General features: G+C 36.0%; 2 protein-coding genes across 3 annotated transcripts in view; both read left to right on the top strand.

The window, feature by feature from the left end:
* Positions 1-11,486, top strand: part of LOC117425966 (synaptic vesicle membrane protein VAT-1 homolog-like) — a 44,098-nt gene extending 32,612 nt beyond the window's left edge. The window contains exons 8-9 of one of the 2 annotated variants that reach the window (XM_034043310.2): positions 918-1,001; positions 3,193-11,486. In XM_034043310.2, the coding sequence (XP_033899201.1) occupies positions 918-1,001; positions 3,193-3,297 (189 nt within the window). In that variant the 3' untranslated portion in view covers positions 3,298-11,486. Of the gene's footprint in view, positions 1-917; positions 1,002-1,358; positions 2,227-3,192 lie in introns of those variants that run through there. The other variant, XM_034043311.2, reaches the window with a different exon arrangement.
* Positions 11,487-11,571: 85 nt separating this feature from the next.
* On the top strand, positions 11,572-18,623 carry LOC117425511 (tetranectin-like protein). Its single transcript, XM_034042472.3, has 3 exons — positions 11,572-11,776; positions 12,758-12,844; positions 15,434-18,623. Exons 1-3 carry the CDS (start codon positions 11,662-11,664, stop codon positions 15,829-15,831), a joined length of 600 nt encoding a protein of 199 aa, XP_033898363.1. The 5' UTR covers positions 11,572-11,661; the 3' UTR covers positions 15,832-18,623.
* Positions 18,624-23,072: the final 4,449 nt, after the last annotated feature.

Raw genomic sequence — 23,072 nt, 5'->3', positions numbered from 1 at the left:
AATCTACACCTTCCATACAGTCTACACACATCCACATGTGTCCTGGGGCTTGTCGTTATTAGCACTACGATAAGAAAAAGTAGGTTCATTTACATTTACACTGAGCTGTTTTTATCTCTTTCATCAGATTGCTACAGTTTATTTAATTCTGTGAAATCTACAGGGAGTAAGCCAAGGCGGGAAGAATTACTAACATCATATAGCAACATCATTTCAAAGGGACTGAATTATTACATTTGCAGTGGTATTCTACACCCTTGTGGTATTTAGTACATAAATGAAAGCGGAAAGCTAGTGACGTTGTTTACATTAAATGATATCCTTTTTAATATGTTTATTTAGCAGTAAAGATTATCAACGTAAATGTTATCGATTGTAAAGTATATAGAATTCACATTTATGTTATTTTAAGAAGAATATGAATAATGCAAATAGTGTGAATCAAATATAGGTTGCATCTTAAATGCAATGCTTATGTACTATGGGGAGTTGGTAACATATATCAATGCATGCAGTAGCTTGGCTCTGTTAATACCCGTGTTACCATATTGGGACAACAGTACACTACACATTTTTTCCAAATCAATTGCTGTTGCAGGTAAAGTCTGCTAATGACTCCTCTTTTTTTTCTTCACGGTAATACATACTAGGATCCAAATGGTGTTATTCAAACTTTTGTTAATTCTTAATGTTTTTTGCAAATAACTTCATGGCAACCTAGCAATAGTGGTTTTGTGTTGATAAGGGAAACCTGGGTTTGTATATGTGCATTAGTGTTTGTCATTACATACTGTTGTCTATGTGTTAGTGTATAAGAGTACCACAAAGTGCTAGCTAAGCAGTTCTGTCACCCAAAAAGTGAGCATGAGGAGACAACTATTACTGAAATGCTGTACTGATTTCTTTCTTGTTTACAGGTAAAAGAGGCCATGCAGAGGATCCACGACAGGGGCAACATAGGAAAGCTGATCCTGGATGTGGAGAAGTCTCCTACTCCCCTGGTAAGTGAACTGTGTTGATTACTGTTTGCATTACAGAATAGACAATAACATGCCGCTTATGGGGAAGCTAGTATATCACATAGTGTCATGTGCCTTGAATGTAAAGGAAGACAGGCAGTTTTTCTACAGATCTGATTCGTTGACAGGTCCATTGAGATTAACAGTAGAAGTAGACAAGACAAACAACCTAGTGACAATCAACAATAATTGTTTTCCTGTGGTGCATCACTTGTTGCCATGGAAACCTCTCCAAATGAAAACTTTCCTGAAAGCATCTCCAGAAAAGAAGCCTATCCTAAGTGACTGACTACCCCCTCTGTCTCCAGAGTCTTTTACTGAGTCTGTTTGTTTTTAAAGGTTAATTCACCAGAGCCAGCTGAAGAGGGGTAATTAGCAGTGTGTCAGCACAGGGAAATGCCAGGTGATATTCCTCTTCCCTGCCGGACACCATCTAGGGAGATGCTAAGAAATGAATACTGTGGATAAAATCCTGTCCTATTTAACATGTTATTAATTGCTACTGGGGATTGAACCAAGAACAGGAAAACAATGCATATAAGTATAATTTTGCATAGCACACTGTGGGGGAATGTTGTAATTGCGGCAATGATTCAAAAATAATAGTCCTATCTATAGTTAGCCAATGCACAGCACTATTCAAAGTAATCACCGTACAGGACAGCGAGGGAGTAGACTTTAGTCTACCTTGAAAGACAACATTCAGAGGGCGTGTACTGGAACAGAGATTGTCTAGTCCTAAAGATAAAGTAAATAAAAGACCAATTCATAATAATTAAGTGAAACACCACAGAAAAGGCAGCTGATGCATTTGTATTTAAGGGAGCCCAGTATATGTACGATACAAATACATTGGCATTGATACATTGCAAATTAGTGGAAATGAGTATAGAAGCACCATTATGGTAATTTGGGAAACGTATTAAGAGTCATGTCCCCATTAAGAACCATTTAGCAGTATCTAGACTATAATTTTGCAGAGTGGTGTCTCACCCTCTGAATTTCATTAGCGCTTAACATCTTGAACATTCTATATAAGCAGCTTAAATAAAATTTCAGATAAATATTAGCTTTTCTAATATTTATCTGAAATGTGTACATAGATTTATCCTCTTTCTGGATGCCCTAGTATTCAATGCAATTAATTAATTACCAGTGTTCTGTACCTGCACTTAATCATTTCAATAAAGTTTTTTCTTGTACATTATATCAGCTTTTGGTCTTTTTTCATTTTAGATTTAGGGAATTACAATTACAATCTTGCTGGCTGTGCTGGCAATTCCCTGCTCTGCACTTCATACTATAAAGACACTGGTTTAGCCTATATTACAGATGTCTATGGCAGGCCACATGAAGAGCAGTCCCTGAATTCATAGTCAAAGCATCTTAACACAAACAAGAAAAACAAAAAATATATATATTTGCAAAAATAACCACTCCGAATGTTTTCAAACATTATAAAAGGGTAAGAATTACCAGGAAAATCTCATTTCAAACTACTTACTCTTTAATATTTCTGTTGTTACCACCTGTCACAAAGACGGCTGCAGTGGGTGACGTCAGACCAGAAAAAGGAAGTAACACACAGAGACTTGGGGTTTTGATGAATCTGAGCGCGTGATCGCGCTCAGCATTTAATAATTAAACAGAACAGAAAATAAAAGGTTTGAACACAAAACACACAGGACACGGCACATTCGCCAAAACAAAAGAGATAAACAAAACAGACTATACAGACAAAACACGGTGAGCAGATTTAACTACTTTTTATTTTTACAATTATTACCTCCGTCTCCTATCCCTTTCTCCACTCACCGAACACACCACCCCGAGTGAGTGAAAACATGCTGCTTTTATGCAGTTGTACCGAGACTCGATTGCTAGTCAATCATTCAATTGGAATCTCGGTACAACTGCATGTGAATTAAGTGTAATCCCGTGACACACATTATACACATTTTATCTGCACGTGATACATTTTAAATACTCGTGCTGCACACACCCATTTATATCCCGTGTACCAACTACAATACACCAACATTAACACACACAACATACAACATATAACACACAAATGCACACAGGGGTGGGGCACATTGCCACACCACCATTGTTCAATAATACAGAATATAAAAGCATCCCTGTAATGCTGTGTCATTCCTTTCCTCCACAGATGGCCAATGACAGCACAGAGACGAGTGAGGCAGGGGAGGAGGAGGAGGAGGAGGAGGACCATGAGGGGGACACAGACAAGGAAAGGATGCCTTTTATCCAGTAACTCTACAGGGAGGTCATGCACAGAAGAGAAGGAGGGGGAGGAAGAAGGATTGAGAGAGACCCGGGACCTGCCTTGACCATCAGTGAACAAATGCCATAGTACAGTGTGTGTGTTGTGTTTGTCTGCCAGTCAGCTGAGCTGTATGCTGTTTGAAAACTAATTGTGGCTTGTCAAACAACTGAAGTGCCATTCCCAGTGCAGTATTATTTCGTGTTACCGAGTGAGCCGTTGTTCCCAGATGCTTTTGTCTTGTTTATAGCCTCTCCCAGGGGCTATTGTTGTGTGTGTGACATATTTTCTGAGCATTCCCGATTTTTATTTAAAAAAAAAAAAAAAAAAAAAAAGGAAAGAAAACCACTTTGCTGCTTCTCTCTCGTTTACTGTAGCTAGTGCGCTGTTCTCTATCCTGAATGGCTCCTTAAGGGGGCTACAGCTTGAACAAGCCCACTTTACACAAGCCCTCTACACATCCTTTTACAGTGGCCACTACACTTCTGATATTATTGTTTAACATTCAAGGGTTTCTTTGAATGTGAGCGATCTAGAATTATTTAATTTATGCCACATGCAGTGTTTGAAATATCATTTTAATTACTATTTTACATTGAGTGGTTCCATAAATTCATTATCTCTCAACTCTGCATTTAGCTGGCTGTGAGGTTGTCTGGAGAATCCCAGGTAACCAGCCTTCCTTATTCCTTACACATCATGTGACAATAGAACCTTTCAACTCTGAGTGGAAATGTCATACTGTCACATGATTTGTATGGATTTAGGTAGGCTGTTCAGTGCTGGAATCTCCAAGCAAGGCAGATTCAGAGAACAATTATATTAAATCAATATTGGAGAAACCAAAAACCACTCAGAATTATTGCAAATGTAAAGGGTAACAAAAAAGCAAATAAAAGGACACTCTTAAATTGAGCCAGATTAAATTAAAGAAATGCAGCTCCATTACAGATACAGTAGCAACTCTTAAGTGCCATTATACACATGTCTCTATAGACAATAAACATGTCAATAGCAGTGCTGCAATTTTCATTTACAAATGAATCACATTAAAGCAGAATTGCATCCAACAGGGAATGACATGATAAAATGAGTCAAGGACCATTATTATTTTAAGAACACTGAGGTTCTAGTAATTTAATACAAATAAAAATAAGGTTGAGATGAATATTGAGAGAAAAAACACTTAATGTCTCTTATTAGATTCAGAATTTATTTTCTGTCAGCTTACTAAGTGTAGAATGAATATCATTTTATTTGACATAGCAGCAGAATTCTAGTTTCGCTGGTTTAAACAGGCTAATTAAATCTACATATTCAAACATAACAGATTTTTTTTGTAAATTTTAATTTCATCAATATTCACTTTATAATCACTCACTCCACAATTCCATAATAACAAAATTGAATGGACAAGAAACATGTAACTTTGACAGGAAATATTCCTGCAAAAAGGGCAGAATTCAAAGGCAACCCCTTAACAGTGCAACTCACCTGCTTACAGTACATTTATATGAATGGATTAAAGCAAGTGGTTTGTATTTTAATACAAATGTATGCCTCTTTATTCAACAGTGCCTGTGGAATGTGTTTCTGCTAAATGAGAAGCAGAATCAGCAAAGTGGTTAAAAATGATACTGATATTTTATATTTTGATGGTTCTGTGCGTGAGTTAAGTGGAGTTCCCCTGCCAGTGCCTGTACTGTGTGTGTGTGTGCGATACATCACAACCGAGTGCCAATAAGCAGGACATCTTTAATCAAATTCAATTATGGATCTACTTGAAAGTCCAGCTCAGTGACAGTATTAAAATGGCTGCATACATTTTTAACTGCTAAAATACAAGTCTTGTTCACCATTAGGTATTGTTATCCCTTCTGGCAAAAGATGGAATTGAAGCTTCCCCACAGACAATCCCAATACATGCTTTCTCGAGCTGCAAACTTAAGGATATTACATTGAGACAGCGTGCTGGAAATGTACTGACACACTGCCTCAAGGGCATTCCTGTGTTGCTTTAATTAGTATTAAATTGCACAAAACCATTTGCACAGCAGTTTGAAAAACAGATAAGAGTAGATGTAACATTTAAAGAAGGTCAGTCTGATTTTGAGTACAGCACTTAGCACACCCTTATAAAAGTGTATTATAGTAAAAGCATAGCAAAGTGTAATAAAGCACTGTGAAAGCATGGTAAAGAATAGGGAGGCATGGTAAAGCATAGACTATTAATAAATATGGAAAACCAAGGTAAACTATGGTAAATGCTTTGTATAACTAAGGGAAACGCATCGTAAAACTGCAAAAATATTGTGGGCTGCATTGTCACCATGTTAAGGTATAATATATATTGGAAACAACTGAGGCACAGCTTGGCGCCAAATATAGTATAGCATTAATTCATTAATCAAACATTGATCATACCCAGGGCACTGTCATCTGCCTCTCCAAAAAACTGAGGATATGAGATGGCCTTGAGTGAAATATGTAGAGGGAACAGGAAGAGAAAGAAATTGAGTGTTGTAGTCTCAGTAAACCATAGCAAACCTTTACAAAGAAAATGATAAACAAATCTGAAGCTATTTACTCCTTCATCCAGCTCTTGTTTTTAACAAAGTTTCTAATTAGAATTCTGGTTTGACAGATTGGACTGCTAGAATGAACGACCATAGCATTAACAGATGGGATTCCAGCATACATCCATAGTTGAACTTCCCTTCAGATGTCCTTTATAGGTGGTGTCTTAATCTAGACTACCCATCAGTATATCTGTCAGTTTAAGAGGATAGGTAGCTGCTCAGTTTGCCTTAAGAAACTGCGTAGGCCTATTTATTAGCGGGAGCCTGGTTACAGATAATTGGTTTGACTGTATTTGTTGTGGTAGTGCTTTTGTTATATTGTGCATATAAAGCCAATTCTGTTTACATACAAATACATAAATAAACTGATCAGCATAGCAAAATTGTGAGAGTTGGGTCCTATTTTCGCTTGTTATTTTATTGAAAGACAGCGACAAAAACCTCTGTTCAGGAAGCTTGCTTCTCCCAGTTTAAATATTGCCCAACGCTGGATTGTCTACAAGCTGAGAAAGGCACATATACCTGAAAGATCAGGTATATAATGAGGTTATAAAAACAGCATCTAATGTACTTGAAGTAAAATATTCCAATGACTGGAAAGACCTTTACTGTGTTATTCCATGGTAACAAACCATTAAAATCATTTTGAATACTCTACTGTACCTTAGAAATACTCCCTGCGCAAAGTTCTGATTGTTATAGAAATGCATTTCTTGATCTACTGAAAAAGTCTACAATGGATAAGGATAAGATCAAATGGAAATTAAGTGAACAAAAAAATGTTAATCTTATTGCATAGATGGAAGGTTCTGAATTCTGGAGTAGAAAAAGCCAACCTCCCAATTTAGCTAAATGATGCGTTGGTTAAATGGCCTCTTTAAAACTAAAATGTTTTTCATTACTGATGTACTTATAAAAGCCACATCCAGACACCGTGTGCAGCCTCCCCCACACATCTTCGCTGGTGCCATTCAGCACATTCAACACGAAGCAGAGATTGACAATTATAGTGGTTTGCAGAAGTATTCGCTCCCTACCAATAATGTCACATTTTGTTGAATTACAAATCATTTATGCACAGTTTTTCAAACAAACTTTTTTTATTCAACGCTGTAGTGGTTAAACTGAACACTGTTATATGAGGAGGTTAAATGTCAGCAAAACTTGCAAAGAAAATGTACAAAATGAAATTTACTGGTTGCATAAGTATTCATCCCCAGTCAGTACACCTTTTTCATGAATTACTGCTATGAGTCTTTTTGGATAGGTCTCTGCTAGCTTTGCACAGTAGGATGGTGATATTTTTGCTACAAAACCTTTGACTGGAATTTTTAGAATTTTTTCTACAGTGTGTTGTTAAAGAAACAATCTAAAACAGTTTCAGGAATATCAAACTATTTTTTCTTAATAATAATAATAAAAATACTCTGAATAAACATTCTTTGAATGAGTTAAACTTCAAAATAAAATAAAAATATTGTTTTGAAATTATGCCTTTAAACAAAATATTTGGAAACTATAAGAATATCATCTACTGTACCTTCTATATGATGGAGTGCTGTTACTGTCCCTCCTCACCGTACCTGACAACAACATTCAAAAGCAATAAGAAGGATATAACTGCATTATATAAGGAGATATTTGATTATTTATAACTGGATTAAGCAGGTACCATAATGTGTAGCACATTGTGAAGTTATACACAAATACAGATATTCATATTCAATAACAACACAATGAGAATGCTAATAAACTTCATGAAATTGACTTGAAATCTCAGTCAGTAATTGGAGTTGGTAAATCACTAGAAGTCATCACTGCAAATGAACTTAATAAAAAGCTAATAAATAACAGTCTATCTATAAACAAATAAAGCTTTGGTATAATAGAACAGTTCATTATACTGTCTGGTCATTCTTCTTTAAAGAATGACCAGGCAGTATTTGGCGAATGTATTCTTTATCATGGTGTTTGATAGCCTGCTGTGTTCTAAAGCATTGGCTCCAATCACCATGGCAGAAAATAAATGCAGCTCCCTTGCCAGCATTATTAAAATAACTTAATCTAACCCTGAAGGAATCATTTAGAGTTTCGAACAATACATGAAGACTATAGTAATGCATATTGCAGATTCCTGCTAAGCCACCAGTATTAGGTGTACACCACATTGTCAGGCTTGAGAATCATTAAGACAGGTAGATCTAATCACAGGGAGTACTGTGGCAGATCATCTAAGAACATGCTGATTTGACAGCACCTGTGCAATGGATCTGGTAAGCAACCTGATCCCAGGGCAGATGTTTATGGATTATCAGCGAGAGGCCTACCAGAAATAAACCAATTTGCGGAGTGAAATAGATCCGCAGAAGGCCAGTGGGGAAGAGATGCAGGTTAATTCCAAACACTTCAAAACTGCACAGTGTATGTGAGAAATGAGCAGGGCCCTTTACTGTGGTATTCCATATAAGGGACAGATGAGGCAGTTGTTTTGATTGTATTATCTAAAAGGCTTCAGAAAAGACGAGTTTGTCTGAACAACATCTCTAACAGTTTTTTTTGGAGATACTTTTTGGAGATACTTTTTGGAGCCACGTATGTTCAAATCGATGACCTGCTTTGTTGGAGAACAGTAGGGGTTATACAGATGGAGTCCTTGTATTCCGGAATATAGAAAAGCTTCAAACTGAGTGACTCAAGGGCTATTTCTAGAGAATAGGCTTTGATATACAGTAAGACCTTATACTGTAGGGGTAAAAGAGTTTATTAAATTATCAGCTGTTAAACAGAGACATCTAGTGGACATTTGGGTTATTTATAATATACTGTATGTTCTGTAAATTGTTTACTGAATATAGAATGGATTGCATAGCTAGACTGACAGTGAACTAGCACCTTAACTTGTGTCACCACAGACTGTGGCTTACTTATTAATGTTTTTAACTTAATTTTAATCATTTAATAAGAACAGTCAGCATGGTTGCAAACAACATAAAACTGTATGGAGAGAAGACAATGAAATTTGAAGTTACTTACTCTTTAATGAAAAAGCAAAATGCTAATGATGTGACAAAACAGCGCAGGCCTTTACAAAGTTATAACATCTTTATAAAGCTCTGTTATTCAGCACATGCAGCATTTAGCATATCTATAATGACATTACAGAACCAGAGTCAAGCCATCGTTCCTTACAACTATTATGGCTAAATAAATTTTGCTTTCTTTTCAAAATACTTCTGAACTATTTCAAGACCACAATCCAAAATGACGTGACTGCAGAATAAAATACATACGTAGATGCTTATTCAAGTGTTTTCACTCAAACATGTAGATAGAAAGGTTCAGATAGATGTTTACCAAAATATTCACTCTCCCCCTACACACACAGGACTTGAAATGAAGATGCATGATCAAAAACCTACCCAGTATACATGCGCTTACAAATATCATTAAAACAGACATAATCACCCTCTTACTAGTTTACTAATGTAAAAAATGTTTGTTTTGTAGCAGCACATCCTAAGTACCATGAGCATAAGAGCCCTTTCTACATCTCCAACATAATAGCCTGCCATTAGCTTTACATATTTCACTTAATGGACAATTTTCTGTTTCTGCTTCTTGAAAAAAAGATTTGGAAAATGTTAATATAGATGTTAAAGGTTTACTCTACTTTATGTACTGGAGTTGTACTCCTCTCTAATTGGGGTGGTAGCCTTTGTCCTTTCACGGGTGAATGTTAATCTGCTTATATGTCAGATAATATTCAAAAAGTAATGAGACCTTGTGCCTAGTCTGGTGTTATTTTGGTATTAGTATTTATTTATTTGGCAGACACCTTTATCCAAGGTGACTTAATTTTCTATTATTATCTCCAGTCAAATATACTGTATATATTAGGAATAATATCTTATTTTAAATTGTGGTGCGTGTGGAAAAGGATTTATCTGTAAATATAACAAAAAAGTACATAAAAAACTTGTAAGGGGCAGCAGGATGTGAGCGTGCAAGTTTTGTGACTCCAGACCAGTGCGCAAACCACCGGGCTACAAGGACAAGACCGTGAACTCATCTTACATTAACTGGCCCTAGATCAGCCCCAGGTAACAATCAATTTGGACCTCAAAGCCACATCGTGCTTTTATGTGGAACACTGGCTATTGGGGAGCTAGTTGAGACCACCAAACACATGTCTTTTGTGATGGGAGCCGGAATTCAATCTGGGTCTCCTCCTGAAAGGCGTTTAAAACAAGTGAACTATATCGTGTTGTTGTATCAAAGGATAAAAAGATTTGGAATCTCAATGAAAGAGACTCTACTTTGTAATAACGATTCTCAACCTGGCCAAGCTTACAGGGCCAGCCCTTGTGTAAAATCAGATTCCTTATAACATGCTCCCGTTCTATATATAGTCAGTAGCAGCTAGGTACTGTAAATGGCACCATTCTCTGGGAGTAACAAACACTATATTCATTAACACTAACAGCACAGGATAACAGTCTTGGAAAAACATGGCAAATTGAAAAATATGGAAAATTACTGAAAGCCTGCCTGCTTTCGTAGGCACTTCATTCCTGTGAGGTTTTTTTTTGTATGAAACATAGTAAACAGTATCATATCAGCTGTTTCTTCAAACAGATTAACTCTACATTGTCTGGTGTCTTCATGTTTGTAGCAATACTGCATACTTGCCAACATTTGGAAACTGTTCACTTTAGTATGTGTTGTAATTCTAATGATTACACATACTAATTTGGCAAATCACTGAAAATAAAATGAGAACTAATGAACTTAAATAAAATAGTATGTGTAATAAATTATCCAATTAAAAGTCGCCTTACATCTGCCATTCTCAATTTGTGGTGGTATATGGACCTGACACTGGGTAAAGTCTAGTGAAAGATGGATAGACGGATAGATGAATATAGGGACTGTTGGCATGTATGATACTTTATTCTGGATTCTTGCATTTAGATTCATGAAATTGGAATTGACTACTATGTGCACACTACACTTTGAAGTAAGAAGAAGAAAAAAAAAAAATAACACTCATATTCAAATAACATTCAAACCTTCTTATAACAACAACTCAGGGGGCCACCGCAGATTTAAACAAAGTAGGGGCCAGTAAAATGTTGCATATACATTTGTGTAACTGCGCTCTCATATGGCTGATGGATTTTCAATGCACACAGCAACCCTGACATGTATTCTATAATACATAAAACCTTCTCCCTGCTGCAGTTTCTCAGTTTCAGTTATGATGAGAAAGACAACTGACAGCCTTTGATAGAGAGCTTAGTCAGAAAGATCACTATAGACAGTAGGTTGCTCTGCATAGGGATTTTAATACAAGTTTAACTCTATATGGTTCAATATTGTATTTTTTACAGAGGATTTGCATTTGTACAAATCTCTACAGCAGTTATACTGTATGTACAGGGCTGTGTAGCTGAACTTAAAGCCTTCCTTGTACAGCTAAGAAGATAGATGCTTAACATAGAGGCATGCATCCAATATTTAAGTGTGGATGGAAGAGTGGAATGGGACAGGAGGCACTCTGTGTTCAATCCACCTGAGGGATTTAACCCCCCCCCCCCCCCCCACTCCAAAAAAGCTCCAACCAATCACATGAACACTATAAATTCTGTATTCAGTCAGCCCACACTCACAGGGTTATGCAGCCTACATCCTGTGAGTCATGGTCATATAAAACCATTCCCACTGCCTTCAGCGGTCTTCAACATCAACATCAACATCAACATCAACATCTTCAAGCATGGCTCAGCCAGGACTTGTGGTCTTGCTTTTCCTAAGTGCAGTGATATTAGAGCAGGCTTTGGGGCGAACTTCAAGATCTAACCCTGGAAGGTCAAACAGAGCCCGACTAAGAGGTATCGGAATGCATGCTATCTGTCTGAAGTGGTTTGTTAGCAGAAATCCAATTTTATATTGACTTTTTTTCACAATGATTAAATATAAGTTTCAGGGTATAAGCTGACTTAATTTAATTTAAAACAAATGTTTTGATGAGCTCTGTGGGGTATAAAAAGTTGCCCTGTCAAGACTTTGGAAAAACTAAAACATAAATATAATATATACAGTACTTAGACAGAAAAACTTACAAGCATACACACAGTGACCAAAATACATTTCACTTTAACATGCACCCAAGTATAAATGTAAAGAGGCACACATGAAATACAGTCCTTTACAAAGGTTTTTGTATGACTTCATGGAAATTCCCTGGTGGCACTTTCAGTCCATTCAGGTGCTTAGTTATTTAATTGGTCTGAATAAAAATTAAAGGCCTGGGTGGAACAGGGCTGTTAGATTGAATAACCCTTTTTGTCTCACAGTGATGTTGCTGTGAGCAGATACTAAGGACGGGTGTGGGTGGCTTAAACTATCTTAAAAAGCACATAAGGACCTTTTTATTTTATTGTGTTACATGTTCCCATGTGTTGCTACAACTGTTTACATAACGTGTGTGTATTGTTTTAATTTTTTTTTTTTTTTTTTTTACATTTTGACCATTTTTTTAACTTTTAAATTGCATTCCCTGCCTCAAGATGGCTTCACATGTACCTGCGAGGACCTCACAGAACTACCCATCATCCTCCTGCTCACATATGTAACTGAGATGGAATTACCAGTGAGCAGGTCTTTATGTACCCTTTAAGTGACTGCAAACGAAGACTGGTTTATGACCATGTTGTTTGCACAGCATCGGATTTATATTTTTGTGTGAACATATGGGACACTTATACTTTATAAACTTGATTATTTTAACTAAGAACTGCATCTTTTTTTTGTATGAGCACTGTATTGTAACCTGGGTTCACTTTGGTTGCTCTGTGTATTTTCTCACTAAGATGCAGGAGATGATGATTTAAAGTCACAGATCAACAAGCTGTGGCACGAAGTGAACTCCCTGAAGGAAATGCAAGCACTGCAGACAGGTACGTTAACCTGCACAAGTATTACTTTCTTCATGTATTAATAAATAGGCCCTTTCACAGGACATTACTTCAGAAGTGTAAATCATGGCATTCCCCAAATGTACCCTACAGTTCAAATACTAAACCAGAAGGGATATATTTGGTGGTTGTTTGTGAAAGGGGGCTTTAAACTGAGTAGTTCTGGTTTCACTTACTCATGGAACATGGTTTTATTTAATTGCTTTTATTTCTATTGATTTGCCACTTTGGAAACATTTTTCCTTTTGTTGTGCTGGCAATATACACTGCTGTGCACTAGATGTGCACTTGGCTGGTGCTTGCTGAAGTACTTGGCTGATCTGCAAATGTTTATGGCTGGCAACTACATCTGAAGAGTAGCTCCTGAAGTCACAGTCTGACTTACCAAAAATCAAAACAAAAAAATAATAATAGCAATAAGAACCATTAAGAAAAAATAAAATCTTGTCTACCTGTACTGTGAATAGAAGCACATATTAATCGTACTAATTTACATTATGACTGGTTTTAGATGGGTGCACATTGCAGGTGCTGCTTGACATATGAGTCTAGATGCATGTTGTATTTTGATTGGTCATCACCATGGGGTGCAAACCTCTGAATGGAATTAAATCTCCATCCTATAGCATCTCCAGATGATATACAGTATAACACTGTAGAGAAAGGGTGCTTAAGGAACCAAGAAATGCTGTGAGTGTTCTAACAGTTTCACACTTCACTGCGCTAAAGATAGCTAGATCTATATAAAACTGTTTTCCATTAAATCGTATGGTGCTTTTTAAGCCAAAGGCTTTAAAGTAGATATGTTGGTGTGAGCAGCATTGTCACTTGTTTCCCTTTCATATTTTTTACCCTTAATTCAGGATATACAAGTTTTTCAAATGCAATGCTATTACTGAATATAGATAACAAAAAAAAAAAAAAACAACAACAGGAAGAAAAAAACAATATTGTACCAATTCACTTTCTGTGCTATTGATTACATGGTTTGATTGCAGCAAGACCACTGGAGAAAAACTGAGCAACAGCACAGAAAGGCATCAGGGACAAGGGAGCAGAAGCAGCTTCATCAGACACACCACTAACCTAGCAAAATAAGCATTAAGGAATTAAAAATTAAATTAAAAATTTAAATAAATACATAAATCAAGTTTGAAGTGGTGAGTGTCAGTGAAACTGTAGTGAACAGAGCTGAAATGGCGGCTTACACATATTTATATTTTAACAGTGTTTTTCCCGGATTTAATGTAAATCGTGTATTCTTTCCTAGATGTAACCAAAAAAAAAGTTCTGATTAAGCTTAATACATAAATGTTAACAAACACATTCTTAAAAGTTTTGAAATGTGTCCATTCTTTTGGCATTGTATTATGCAGAGGAGGCGGAGCAGCGGAGACATTGGCTCTCGGAGTGTAAGGGCAGCTCTGCAGCATACAATGCCAAATCAGACGCTTCAATGGGCCCATTTAGCTTTAGATTTAGCTGGCAAAATAAATGTATTTTGTGAAAACCCAGATTTTTTTTTTTTAGATTTAATTGCTGAACGATAATGCTTTTCGTTCAATCGCCAAGTGTAAAAATAAAATATTCAAATTCACTGATTTATTTGTTAGAAACCCAGATTTAACATGCCAGCTAAATGTATGCTAAGTAAGGGGGCGACTCACCATTGCTTTAGTGGGTCCTTTAAGATTCAAAGTCTAAAGTCACTGAAAACACTGGTGTACTTTAAAGATAGTAAACCAAAATGACTGTAGAAAGCTTGCAGTATAAAAAATGTGTGGGAAGAAAATGCATTTTCAAGTTATCAGCAAGTTATATATTTGTTTAAAAATAACAGGGCTTTACTGTGTAAAAGCAAGTTGTATATTGGGATGTAGAAAAAGGCCCATTTTAAGTCGACTTTTAAGAGTACGCCGTGTTTCCTGCCCTATGTTGTTTTTTCTGTCTACACTGATGCTCACTGAAAGAACTCATACTTGGCTCGAAATGAAAACTAGGTTGTGGACCCAGGAACACATAAAAATATTATCCTTGTTTCTAAAACTGTGCAGGGAGTGTTAAAGATATGTGTTGCATTCAGACCTCAGGGAGTACAGCAGTGCTGTCTATATTTACTTGCTAAATATTTATTCCCAACTCTAGTGCTCAATGAAAAGCAGTGTGGTATAGGACCAACAATTTCCCACAACGGATGGGATAGACAGTTTTTGGTAAAGTAACTTAAGCATAAAGTACCTCTTTCACTGACCCCAATACCTCTTTCAATGACCCCATTCTGATTAGTTATTAAATGGTTAAAGGAATATAAAGGGATTTTAAAATGTAAAACTTCACCATCATCAACGATAAGTAGAAATACTGTATTTCAACCAACAAAGTTTTAATATTGCAAATAAAAACAATAAACAGTTTAAAAGAGTTCTCGACTCTGGATTGAATCTTTGAGGATGCTTATTCAAGTTACTTTTCTGGCTGGAAAGGCTAATTCAGGTCACTGTACTGACAGGTTTTTACTTTATTACTATAGATGTTGCAGTTAATGCTCTTCATAAAACGTTCTGCTTACAGTTTGCCTGCGAGGCACGAAAGTCAACAGAAAGTGCTACCTGTCCATTGATGAACCAAAACACTACCATGAAGCCAACGAAGACTGTATCGCTCAAGGAGGAACCTTAGTTATCCCTCGAAACATAGATGAAAACAACAGCCTCCGTGAGTATGCAAAGAAAAGCTCTCCTGGAGCCAAGGAGTTCTGGATCGGAGTGACAGACATGGTCAAGGAAGGGCAGTACGTCGATGTCAATGGAATGGCCATTAGCTACTTCAACTGGGATCGTTCTAAGAACCAACCTACTGGAGGGAAACGAGAAAGCTGTGTGATGCTTTCACTATCTGCACAAGGGAAATGGCATGATGATGTTTGCCGCAGTGTGAAAAAATACCTTTGTGAATATCTAATTCCTTAATATAAGCATTTCCACAGTTAATATTAACTTGTTGTGTCCCAATGCTGGACTTCGTGTCCATTAAAAAGCTTCAAAAATCTTTTACACTTTTTAAATTTTGCTGGTACCGGTTATACTTCAATTGAAGGGTACGTGCTATTTATTAATTACTGAGCAATTGTTAGAAACAATAGTGTAGTTACAGTGTCATTCTACTGTAATAAGCTACTGTAACATCAAATAGTAACAACTTAGTACTTACTGCCATTTATATTTTCTTAATTTTAATAAAATATATTTGTGTTTATATAATCAAGTTACTCTTTTAAAAATGTTATTGAACTCACAATGTGTGTAGTAATTACATGTGCAATACTGCTAGTGTAGATAGAAAGTAATACTAAAACTATGACTTGGTAATTGTTATGTAATGTGTATCTAACAACTAAAATATGTGTCCCTTTACTTACTCTTAACAATGAATGTTGGTAAATGTGAAGTACTGTAATTTCAATGTCTCAGATGTATTTTTGAACTTCCATTAACCTTTTATGATAACCTTTTTTGCAATAGTTTTTAGTGGTATTTTAATACAGAGTCCTAAACATTTCTCTTTAATTGGCTTTCCATTGAATTCCGTGCTGCTGGTAATCATAGATGCCTCATGGTCTTTGATTCCCTCATGAGAGATATGGTAGGCTATTTAAAAAACATCAAAACTGCATTTTAAGCTTTTGGCTTTATACCCTATTTAGGCTATTTAGCTGTGGTCCTCACATACTGTGAGGTTGGAGCTTGCAATACCACATAACTCCAACAGAGGGCAATTTTACAAAAGTGCATTTATTGTGTGAAAATATCAAGGAAAACTATAAACTAGGATTTTACACTTACTGTATTTTATTTCTATTCCCTTTAAACTATTTCAAGTGAAACATATTTACAATAGACCACGTTATTAAAAAGGATTGCAACATATATTAAAATATATGGATGATACCATATATAAAAAGCAGCAATTGTCTGTATATTTAACCAATTATTTTATTATTCTGATACTGTTCAAAACAAAACTAATGATTCATCAGTATTATTTTAGTGATCATGTATCCAAATGTAAAGATGTGGAGGAGAGTCGGTTAAAATAACAAGAAAAAAAACTATGAAAAATGTTTATGTTTGCAGATTGCAAATGGAAACAGTAATTGTGTTGCTTTTACTACGGACTGGCCTATACAAAAATGTTAGGTGTTGATCAATCAAATTCTTGTCAATTGTTGATTGGTGTTTCTTCCACAACAATAGAAATCTATTCTTGGGAAATGCACGACCCACTGACATTTCTGGAATGGATTTATAGATGTGTGCAATATTCTTGATGGTAAGCATTGCAAATTCAATGCGTGTAACCAGCAATTAAAAAAAAAAAAATACAAACATTTCCATGGCAGTACATACTGTAAATGATAATTATACAAAGCTGTGGCATGATTATGGAACACTTAAAAAATGTGCTGCATTTCATTTACGATTAAGGATAGCTCTAATTAAATTCCTTGACCTCTTAAAGGTGATTTATCTAAGCCCTCAAGCCCTGGCATTCCCCTTAATTATATTTAGTTTTATGCTCCCTGGGTTCTTTGTACAGAGCTTGAATTTAATCACAGATTCCCCACTATCCCAAGTGATTGCTGTTGTACCGCTGTCTTTGAACTTTCAGCAAGTTACAGAAAGCTTCCTTTATAGCTTAATCATTATCTTTTGCCTTGAGTATTATATAATTTTTTATTAATAATTATAGTGATGGCATCCATGTGACTATTGCATGTTAATATGCTTTTGCTTTAGATTCACAATTTAAACTGTTTCTAGCTCAAATCATAGTCTAAAGGATACATCTCAAAACAAGGTATTTATTTGCACGATTGATGCCATTCTTCCAAATAAAGGGAGAAATTCTCAACTTTTAAATTGTGAATTGTTTTACACCCATTACTATAAAACATACCTGCATCCTAGGATGTGTAGTAATGCTAAAAGAAAACAAAAAAGATATATGACAAGCATTTCAACAAGATGTGTTTCTCATTGAAAGATACTTTTGATACTATTACACCAAATATTTATTTTACTGAAAGGAATTACCACCAATTGTGAGACATCACTAGACTTCATACAGTCACCAGATGAGCTATGTAACTTGTTTATACCTGTCTAGTTTGGCAGTTGCATTGGGTCTGTTTTTCCTTTATGGAACTCTAGCCCATACAGTAAGTGTGCCAGAGGGAGTGCTCTGTTTCAAATTTGTCTGAAATGACTGCAGAGGTTCTGATTATTGAGGAGAATTTAATCTACTAAGGAGACCATTTATGGAATACATCCCAGATTTATTAAAGTAATTTCTGCACAACAGAAAGTGTAGGATTTTATTTCAACTTGCTGCCAATAAAACAAACCCAATTATATTTATATCTGAGTAACTGTAACTAACACCTAGCCAAGGATTCGGAATTAGAAGAGTCCACCAGGTTACTTGTAACGTAGATGCTGCATTTTTCAGGCATTTGGACCTCTACTTCAGTCTTACTTGTTTGCAGTATTCTCATATACCAGTAGATGTCTTTCTTTTGTAACAAGTGCACTTGTATTAATCCCAAAACTTATATATAAAAACTTATATATAAAAAGTAAATTGTGTCAAAATAAGGTGGGTATTTGCACAAACAGTACAGAACATTTGTATTAGTAATAATTTAATATAGTGATTTGTCAAAGTTCAGTTACATGTTAATAAAAAGTCAATAGATATGCAATATGGGTGCCTGTGTGTATACAACATTAGAATACCACAAATTCCATGTGTGTTTTATATTGAGTTCTCTATCATAATTAAGACTTATACTGTATTGTCTTGCAAATATTTATACTGTATATTCTTACAAATATTTGTGATGCAAAATGACAGCTATGTAAAAAATACTGATACCTTGTCATTTTCTTACACATTACATTTCCCTACTCCATATTTACTGTTTGTTAACATGTAACCAAACTTCAATGAATGGGTAATTTCATACCAGTAGCATGCTTATTAATGTCATGCAAAGTAAAGGATTACAGATTCATACATTCTGGGTATATACATACAGGATCAGAAATGGAATGAAATTGAACACTTGCGAAATTATTCTCTGCTGCACTCAACAAAGAAAACAGCCTTCTAACCAGCTTTGTATCCTATGCTTGTATCCAAATCTGTGTTTCCTCCTAACAAAAAATGTACAATAACATCCTGCTGGGTGTAACAATTTGAAATGACTTAAATAACTTTATCATGTTCAGCATCGAGATATCCAGATAACCCTTGACAGTGAATTTTCACTGCAAGCGGCCAGGCAGAGTTGTAAGGTCATGATTTTCAGGAATGGCAAAGCAGATAATGAGTAAGGCCTGTTTAAACAAAAACTCAGTTGCTGATTTGTTTACATTATTCTTTTTCAAAGCAGATGGTCAGATGAACCCCAGCTTGTTTGAATATTCAAGAACCTATTTCTCTGAAAACCAGCAGGTCGCATTTTCTTCTGCTGCTCAGGATAACATTTACATAGCAACACAGCTGCAAGGCCGAACCTGAATACAGTCGACCTTTCAGAAAGCAACAGCCTTGACAGCACTGCATCACAGGCAGCTGAAAAGAAGATGAAGGAGGAACAGCAGACTGATATAACAAGATAGCTGCCAGTGTTTGTGAAAAACAGTTCCCACTTACATGGTAGAAATGTATCAGACAAATGCAAAGAAGATTTAGAAGCATTATGGTAATTTATATCATGATGGGTTTACCATCAAAGGGAGTATGGAATAAAAAGTCTAATTATGAAAAGCATTAACATTTCCTCCATTAGACTACAGTGACTATAGACATAGGCGGCTTCTTAGATTGGCATTAGGTTCTTGAGCATTCTAAAATGTCACTGTGATGCTGTTACTGTTTTTAATTACATACGTGTGTCTTGCTTCAGCCTGGTAAAAACCATCACCAAACTCACACACCAGACCTCAAGGGTTCACTGCCTTTTCTGTTGACCACATTATCCCAGTAGCCACAGCAACTGAAAGAGCTCCCAGTCCCGTCACAATGTGAAGAAATGACTTTTCGTTGGAGCAGCACACTCTCTGAGCGAGCCAGCATAAAAATATATGAATGAATAACCAAATCAATTGACTGCAATTACCTATGTTCACTTTTACAGTAGATGCTTAGTGTGTGCAGTTTCTATTCTATTAACTGTATCAATGCACAGTGCTCAAACAATGTTATCTTGCAAAACATATGGACAACATCTGGTGCTACTGGTATTGTCAGGCAAATAATATTTTAATGTTTTTCACAGTGACCTGTAATGCATTGACACAATCATTAAACGTGTTAGTGTTACACTTTACCTTGAACTGTTCTACTGAATAGAAATAACTAGACACATTTTACAGTGAACAAAAAAGCATCGACCCTTTCTGCTGCACTAGTCACTGCAATTTTAACAGATTCTTTTCCTACATCTGTATTGGCTTAGTATATTCATTACCAGAGCATTTACTGTGCCATTCCCCACTGACTTTTCTTAAATCTATTTATTGATTAATTGAATCACCCCTTTTTCTACCTGTTTTAAAACACCTGGTTTGAATGTCTACTCACCGCTGCAACCCACTTAACAATTACAAGGACTGAAGATCATTGTGCGACTTGTTCCAGCTGTCAATCACCTCTTTTTAACAGTAGTTGCCAAGCAACCAAAGCCTGTGAAGTGTCTGCCTGACCAGTAATGAAAGCTATTATAACCCCTGTTTACCAACCCCCTACATTTACTCCTTTAACCTGGGGCTTATATCTACGCTAATGACCAACTTCCAAATAATTAATGCTAAAGGGCTTAGTATAATAGCTGGTGAGGTCTAATAATAGTTGAAAGCTAGGGAATGGGCAGCTATGAGGACTGGCTCAATACAAAAGCTTTTGTTTCTGTCCCTATCTAAAGCTAAAGTCAGGGGGCTACTTGCAGTACAGGGCTGTCAGTCATGTCTCCTATGCTAATCCCATGAGTGTAGAAAGAAACCCCAGGACTGTACTTCTTTGAACATTGACTGCAATTTATTTTCCTTCCCTGGAAATAAGTAGTTCAGGAGGGTGTTTAACAGGGTTTTAAGCTCTTACCAGGGTCACGGGTCTGCTTATCAGTGCCTGTGCAGGCTGGGAGGACCTTGCTTTCCCAGATTGCTCAGGGAAGCAAGTACAAATGGCCCAAAGGGCAGGTTACCAGCCAGATATTACCGGCAATACACTAAACCACCCACTCTAATATTCTTATACTAGCACCCTGTAGAAATAATAAAATCAATTAAAGATACCCGTGTTACATCAGCAGCAATCAGTTTCCTTCCATAACTCAACGTGAGCACAAAAGTCTTTGCATGACAGGTATTCAAACCACACTTGGCTTAACATGTAGTGCTCTTACTATGGTAGGTGAGCCACTATCCATTCTATATTGATAATAAAAATGTATGATTTGTTCCTGGCCTCTCCATTTGGGCTTTCTCAACCAAAATTGATAGGTGTCTATAGCACCAAACCATCTACTCACATGTAAAAAGGCATCACATTCCTTGAACTAGTTATCATGTGCCAAGAAAATTGTTGGAGACAAAGAAGGCTAAGTATGACAACAACACCATCTTCCCCTTTACAGGGTAGACATAATAAGTACTCTCTGGAACACAGCATGTGTTCCTATTGATGGAAAGTAATTTAATGTACAAGCAAACAAAACAAGGATGAGTACCAGACATATTTACCCAGGCCTAATTAAAATTGAGCTAATTGATTTCAGAGAACAAACATAACAGGGGACTATAAACGTAGCATGTGAATAATTCTGCATAACAAACCCTTTTCATAAAGTTGTTACTGTTTTAAAAAACAAAGTATTTTTTATTGTCAGTTCTCAATAGTATGCACACTACCTAAACAAATGTGTACTTAAGAAATGCAGCAATGTTTATATTATTTATATCCCAGAAGTAAATTGAATACATTGTCAAAATATGATTTCATAACAGATGTTTTTATAAAACCAGTATGTTGCAGGATTGTCTAATGGTAATGGTGAAGTAGTCACCATATTTGGAGGAATTACATCAATAGTAAATATGATGAATTTCAGAGACTTCATGTTGGTTTAAACACTCAGTACTATTCCAGATACTGTCTTGGATAAGATCGGGGTGTAACAATACAACTGTATTCCTTTACTTTAATACATTTAAAAGTTCCTATTAATTCATATATAAAGAAGACATTTAGCATCGCTTATTATTTTACTTTAAAATACTGCACTTTAGCTTCACATGCAGTTATTATTTAAGATGTTATAAAATATATAAACATTTCTTATTATTTGCCATTGAAATAAAACCTAGAAATGTTACCGTACCAACCAAGAAGCTCTATATTTTCCTTAAAAATGCTGTGTAATAATATATATACAGTATATATATATATATATATATATATATATACAGTACTGTGCAAAAGTTTTAGGCAGGTGTGAAAAAATGCTGTAAAGTAAGAATGCTTTCAAAAATAGACATGTTAATAGATTATATTTATCAATTAACTAAATGCAAAGTGAGTGAACAGAAGAAAAATCTAAATCAAATCCATATTTGGTGTGACCACCCTTTGCCTTCAAAACAGCATCAATTCTTCTAGGTACACTTGCACAAAGTCAGGGATTTTGTAGGCATATAGTCAGGTGTATGATTAAACAATTATACCAAACAGGTGCTAATGATCATCAATTCAATATGTAGTTGAAACACAATCATTAACTGAAACAGAAACAGCTGTGTAGGAGGAATAAAACTGGGTGAGGAACAGCCAAACTCAGCTAACATGTTGAGGTTGCTGAAGACAGTTTACTGTCAAAAGTCATACACCATGGCAAGACTGAGCACAGCAACAAGACACAAGGTATTTATACTGCATCAGCAAAGTCTCTCCCAGGCAGAAATTTCAAGGCAGACAGGGGTTTCCAGATGTGCTGTCCAAGCTCTTTTGAAGAAGCACAAAGAAACGGGCAACGTTGAGGACCGTAGACGCAGTGGTCAGCCAAGGAAACTTACTGCAGCAGATGAAAGACACATCATGCTTACTTCCCTTCGCAATTGGAAGATGTCCAGCAGTGCCATCAGCTCAGAAT

This window comes from Acipenser ruthenus, chromosome 20 (assembly GCF_902713425.1).
Source record: "Acipenser ruthenus chromosome 20, fAciRut3.2 maternal haplotype, whole genome shotgun sequence".
NCBI classification, from domain to species: domain Eukaryota; kingdom Metazoa; phylum Chordata; class Actinopteri; order Acipenseriformes; family Acipenseridae; genus Acipenser; species Acipenser ruthenus.
Note: the sequence above shows the minus strand (reverse complement) of the source record. Positions and strands in the feature narration are given on the sequence as shown.

Excerpts from the sequence above, each read along its gene's own strand:
- LOC117425511 (XM_034042472.3), top strand. The coding sequence starts at position 11,662 with ATGGCTCAGCCAGGACTTGTGGTCTTGCTTTTCCTAAGTGCAGTGATA. Across the intron at positions 11,777-12,757 it reads AAACAGAGCCCGACTAAGAG|ATGCAGGAGATGATGATTTA; the intron begins GTATCGGAATGC and ends TTTCTCACTAAG. Across the intron at positions 12,845-15,433 it reads AATGCAAGCACTGCAGACAG|TTTGCCTGCGAGGCACGAAA; the intron begins GTACGTTAACCT and ends TTCTGCTTACAG.